This window comes from Sinocyclocheilus anshuiensis, unplaced genomic scaffold (assembly GCF_001515605.1).
Source record: "Sinocyclocheilus anshuiensis isolate Anshui unplaced genomic scaffold, SAMN03320099.WGS_v1.1 scaffold617, whole genome shotgun sequence".
NCBI classification, from domain to species: Eukaryota; Metazoa; Chordata; class Actinopteri; order Cypriniformes; family Cyprinidae; genus Sinocyclocheilus; species Sinocyclocheilus anshuiensis.
The window spans coordinates 1,085,227-1,091,095 of record NW_015539890.1 but is presented as its reverse complement, the minus strand read 5'-3'; the positions used below and the strand labels follow the sequence as shown (position 1 = coordinate 1,091,095).

Genomic DNA, 5,869 nt, shown 5'->3' with positions numbered 1-5,869 from the left:
GCCCTTCAAGTCCCTGATGCCATACTGGGTCCCCGATGAGTCGCTGGAGGAGTACATTAACCTGGCTCTGCATTTGAGCGGCTCAACCTTCAGGGTGGAGTTAGCTGCGGAGCCTGCTCACAGTTCTCCCGAAGAGGCAATCCAAAGGCCGTCAGAGGCCTCGTCTGCCACACCCAGTACCTCACGCCCGTTCCCGGAGTGTCCCGGGCTGATACGCAGCGTGCAGGAACTCCCGCTTATGTCGGTGCGAGCGGCGTGGTCTACTCGCAAAGCCCCTGAGGCGGCGGTGCCTGCTCACGATCCTCCCAAGGTGGCGGTGCCCACTCACAGTGCTCCCGAGGCGGCGGTGCCCGCTGATGTTCCCTTCGAGGCGGCGGAGCTCATTTCAGGCCTTCCCGAAGCAACGGAGACCGCTAGTACTATCTCCGAGGTGGCGGAGCTCGCTTCAGGCCTTTCCGAAGCAGTGAAGCCCGCTGATGTTCCCTCCGAGGCGGCAGAGCTCGCTTCAGGCCTTCCCGAAGCGGCGGAGCCCGCTAGTACTCTCTCCGAGGCGGCAGAGCTCGTTTTTGGCCTTCCCGAAGCGGCGGATCCCACTGATGTTCCCTCCGAGGCGGCAGAGCTCGCTTCAGGCCTTCCCGAAGCAGCGGATCCCACTAATGTTCCTTTCGAGGTGGCAGAGCTCGTTTCAGGCCTTCCCAAAGCAGCGTAGCCCGCTAGTACTCTCTCCGAGGCGGCAGAGCTCGTTTCTGGCCTTCCCGAAGCGGCGGAGCCTGCTGATGTTCCTTTTGAGGCGACAGGGCTCATTTAAAAAGCTCCCGAGGTGGCGGTTCTCGCTCACAAGGTTCCAGAAGCGGCGGAGCCCACTGATATTCCCTCTGAGGCGGCGGGGGTCGCTTCTGGTCTTCCCCAAAGCAGCAGTGCTCGCCTCTGGGCTTCCCGAAGCAGCGTAGCCCGCCCTTGCCCGTTCCAAGGCGGCAGCTCCACGCACACGGACCTGGCCCCCCCATCCCTCCCCCACTCCGACCCTGCTCTGCCGTCCAACTGGTTGGGCGCTCGGAAACGTCTGGAAGCCATTCCTTAGAGGAGGGGTCCTGTCAGGGGTCCGGGCCCTGTGTTTCTCCATCTCACCACCAGAGGTTGCCATCTCCCTTCCTCCCGGACTCCATTGCCCAGACTCCACTCACCTGTCACTCATTACACCCTCAGCTGTTCCCCATTGTCACATACTATATATTCTCCTCTCACTCACCACTCTGCCTGGCTGAATTAATTGTATTGTAATTGTAATTGTATTTGTCGTAGTTGGTTGATGCAAGCATGTTTGTTGCCAAAATTGTATCCCATTCCTGATCTTGTTTTGTAGATACGTTCTGATCTGTTTTTGTTTCTTTTTGTCTGCCTTTCTGTTTATTAAATCTAGTTTCACCTGCATTTAGACCCAGACCCTGTTTTTCCACAGTGTTCCCTTACCGCACAGTGACAGTAAGTGGCACTAAAACATGTGGCCACATTTTCATTCCATTGGTACAGGCACGCATTGTGGTGGTTCAGAATTCAAATGTCCGGGGAGTGTCGCTAAAAGGCTAATGCTCTATCGTCTTGGAAAATAGCAAACCCCCTACACCAAACCCAACCCTAAATCTACCAGAGAGTGTTTACGAAAGCAAAAGTGATATGAAAACACAATCGTTGATGCAACTGTACTATTTTTACTTGCTTATACACGGGTCAAACTGTAGTTTCACAGGATTTGTACTGAAGTGCTTCACCTCGCAAGTGCAACGCTGTATAGGTGGGCTACTGAGCAAACCTACTGCATTAGAAAATCAATATATGAAGCTCTATATGTGACGCTAACATTCAAAAGTACCAGTTTTCAAATCTAGCAGCATATTAGAATTCATAATCATAACATAAAATAGTGAAAGGAATTGTGCAAAAATAAGCCTTGCTTAATCAAAACTTTGGCCCTGTAAATCATACTTTGTGTGAAAAGGAATAAAAATGGTCAGTTTTATTGCCTCTAGTGTTCATTTCAAATGGAAACTGCAGTGATTTGTACATATAGGCATGGTTTTTCTTTTTGAGTTTTACAGATTAACTGTACCTCCCAGCACTACCAAAATATTTTGTGAAGCAAAAATAGTAGCACATGTAGTATAACTGAAGTATAATTGCCAGTATAATTGAAGAGAGTACAGAAGTTCAGTGCTAAGCTAACAGTTAAATGTGAACCTGCTCTCATATTAGCACCAGACACTGTAATCAGCTGAATTCTGTTTTAAAATTAGATCCTACAATAAGCTTGTCAAGACATTCTATTTTTTTTTCTCCAACACACATTGTAATTGTTAACAACCTAGTGATTAGCATCTCTCCTGTGCGCTAATGTGTTTCCCAAAGGGAAATTATGGGCTTCCTAATGTGGCCATCTCAGGTTGCGTCCTCTTCCATCTGTGGTGACAATGATGCAGAAATGAAAAAACTGAAACAGTGACATCATCACCATCATCATCATGATCATACGAGAAAGAGGATTCCTTTTTTAACAGGATCGATTTTTCCCCTCGATTGAATATGAGGCATGGTTTTGACATTTACAGTGAGAGCAGAATAGGATGACAGATGATACAGATGAAATAAGAGGAATACAGATTAGTATTCCAGAGGGAGCAGGGGCCAGTGGCAATCAAGAATCCTGAATCCGGTATCTGGCTCCATGTTTTGCTGTGTGCCAGTGGAGTCCGTGGAAGATGCCGAGATCGCCGCAGAGGAGCTCTAAACGCACAGCTTAACACCAGCGCTGGGGAGATCAGCTCTCCTCTCCTCTCCACTCCTCCGCTCTTGGGGAGGTGACGGGAAAGAGAGACAGCAGAGAGAGAGAGAGGGGGGGACAACGGAAAAACGGGAAAAGACAGAGAGTAGCTGTTTTTTTTTTTTTTTCAGGCTGCTTGGACTATCAGCCCGTGTTTGTGTGTATGAATTTTCCTGACTCTCTCTCTCTCTCTCATAATTGTCTTCTGGTTTTCTGGGATGGTTTGAAGAAGACTTGTATGTGATGCTTCCTGCACAGAGGTAAGTCCAATCAAAACAAGTCGGTATCCCTGAAGAACCAGTTGCTCTGAGAAATGAATGAACATGTGCTGAGGAGTTGGTGTTGTGCTTGGGACATAATCCAGAACGTCATTTTTCAGTTTGACGTGTAAACTGCTGTAGGTCTGTATCTCGTGTGTGCGTTTCTACGCATGCAGGATTTAGGTACAGGTGTCTGTGACATGATCTTCTAATTCAATGGAATCATTAACATCTGCTCAAGTGTGGCGGGCACAGGTTGTACCTCTATTTTCAAACCGGAGAGGCCAGGAACGTTGCCTAGCAATATTACAACCATCTCCATTTGAAGAGATGTGATTTTATGCTCTGCTGCCTGACGGTGGGGCATCCTTTACACGAGGACATGCCAGAAGCCACACGGAGCACATTGAGTACTCGTGCATTTGCGTGTGGCACGGTAGGAGGCGGACTTGAGGTTGTCTATGGTCCTCAGTCCAGGCTTGCCGGTACGCGAAGCTGTGTGGAACGCTGTCGCTGGGTTTCGCTGATGAAGATTCATGGTTTCTCGCTCTGTCGTTCTGCCTTGGCCGCTCTGTTACACACTGAGCTAAACGTCTGCTGCGTCTGCAGCTCACTCGAAACTCTCCACACTGCAGGGGCCGAGCATCTTGACAGCCATCAGCACCTCTCACACGTGTGTGTGTGTTAGACTGTGTGTGATAGTGTAAATGAGATTATGTGTCCAAGTGAGCAAGACTGGGTAAATATTGCCGCTCTACCTCTGTTATTGTGTAACTCGCAGGAGAAGCTTTTGTAGATCGAAGACTCTGTGTGTGTTGCGCTGGACCTGTGCTTTTCTAACAGATAGTGCTCAGAATCTCAAGCACACACTCGATCACGACTCAGACCAGCCGGAAACACAATGTTCTCACCTGCATGGATCTTAGTGTATGATGCTGGAAATGAAAATTAAACCAAATGAAAAGTCATACACGCAATATATGCAAAAATATGTGCATGTTACGCACACAATGAAACTTTAAAAACTGTACAAAAATTAAGTAGGCTGCCAAGAACAAAAAGTAATACATATTACCATGTTTTTTTTACCCTGGTAATAATGTGTTTTTTCTCTCTCTCTCTTTTGGGTATACCATATAATACCATGTTTGTATTGGACATGCACCATGGTAGTGCAATGTACTTACATTTATTTATTTTTTGAACATATACCATGGTACATTCAGGTTTTTTGTTTTTTTACATTTACCATAGTAACACCATGTTTTGGATATTTACTGTACCATTAGGATACATACCATTGCAGTGTTGGGGTTCACTAACTAAAATGAGCAACTACTACTTAAAGGTGTAGTTCCCCAAAAATAAAAATTCTTCAACAGTGACTGACCCTCATGTTCTTCAAAACCTGCGGGGTCCAAATAGCACTAGACCTTATTGACTTTCATTGTATGGACAAAAATACTGGCATGTTTTTCAAAATATCTCCAAGTATTCAAGTAAACATTTAAATATACAATTTCAGTCACGTTTTTCTTTGACAAATTGCTTTAGTTCTTCTATTGTGAGTCGTTTTGGATAAAAATGTCTGCTAGATGCATAAATATAAACGTTATCAGTTCATTCCCTGGGAATCGAACCCATGACCTTGGTGTTGCTAGTGTCATGCTTTATTTGTGCTACAATAATGGGAAAATGCAAAACTTTGATTTAGCTTCATTGTAAATTACAAGGTATAATTCACAAATCTTTTTTTTTTTAAATGTAGAAATTAAGAATTGAGATGTGAAAGCTGTCCACAGAGCATGTGTGCAAACACACGTCAGCAAAAGCTGTTATTATTTTAGTAACGACTTGATTTACTTGATATTTTAGTAACGACAAAATGATTTACAACCTACATCACTCTTTGATTATCACATAATGTGTGTGAATTGCTTGTGCAAATCAGTTTGTCAGTTTGGTTTGTGTAATTAATATGGTTTAAAATTGATTGATTGAATAATTTATTAATTTGATTGATTGATTCAACTGTAATATATATACAGTTGTGCTCAAAATTATTCATACCCTTGGTAAATATGATCAAAGAAGGCTGTGAAAATTGTGAAAAAAATGTGAAAATCTGTATCATCAATCCTTTAGATATTTTATTTTAAAAATTTACTAAAATCTAACCTTTCATTGGAGAATAATAATTTAAAATGGGAGAGAAATCTCATTATGAATAAATGTTTTTCTCTAATACACATTGGTCACAATTAATCATACCCTTTTATCCAATACTTTTTGCAACCTCCTTTTGCCAAGAGAACAGCTCTGAGTCTTCACCTATAATGCCTGAAGAGTTTAGAGAACATCTGACAGGAGATCAGACACCCCTTCTTCCAGAATCTCTCCAGACCCTTCAGTTCCTCTTTAGGAACTCGAGCTGCGTCGGAGGACGCTTCGGGAACACCCTTCAGCGTGACCGGCTCTGAACCTCGTGTGTAATCAGACCAATAGATGGGCGAGACGTCACGGGCGGGTGACGTAATGACCAGGAAGCTATAAAAGCACGTGCGATGAGACCAGCGTCAGCTTTTCTGTCATTCAGCAAGCGCTCTGTGTGTGTGTCAGTTGTGAGTCTTATTTGGTGCTGTCTGTCCCATAGAAAATAAAGTGAGAAAAGGAAAGACCAGTTAAGGGGCGAAGGTGGGCAGCGTTTCAGACTGTGTGTTCCTCCCTGCCCGCGTTTCATTACGGGTGGGGATACACACAGCCTGTGCGTTGTCTGCCTGGGAGCGGAGCATGC

At 45.0% G+C, this 5,869-nt stretch overlaps 1 protein-coding gene across 1 annotated transcript in view; it reads left to right on the top strand.

Moving 5' to 3' along the window:
- Nucleotides 1-3,457: 3,457 nt before the first annotated feature.
- The window catches only part of LOC107685784 (disks large-associated protein 2-like), a 129,061-nt gene continuing 126,649 nt past the window's right edge, over nt 3,458-5,869 (top strand). Inside the window, exon 1 of the mRNA XM_016482502.1 lies at nt 3,458-3,560. Coding sequence (XP_016337988.1) covers nt 3,458-3,560 — 103 coding nt within the window. The remainder of the gene's footprint in view (nt 3,561-5,869) is intronic.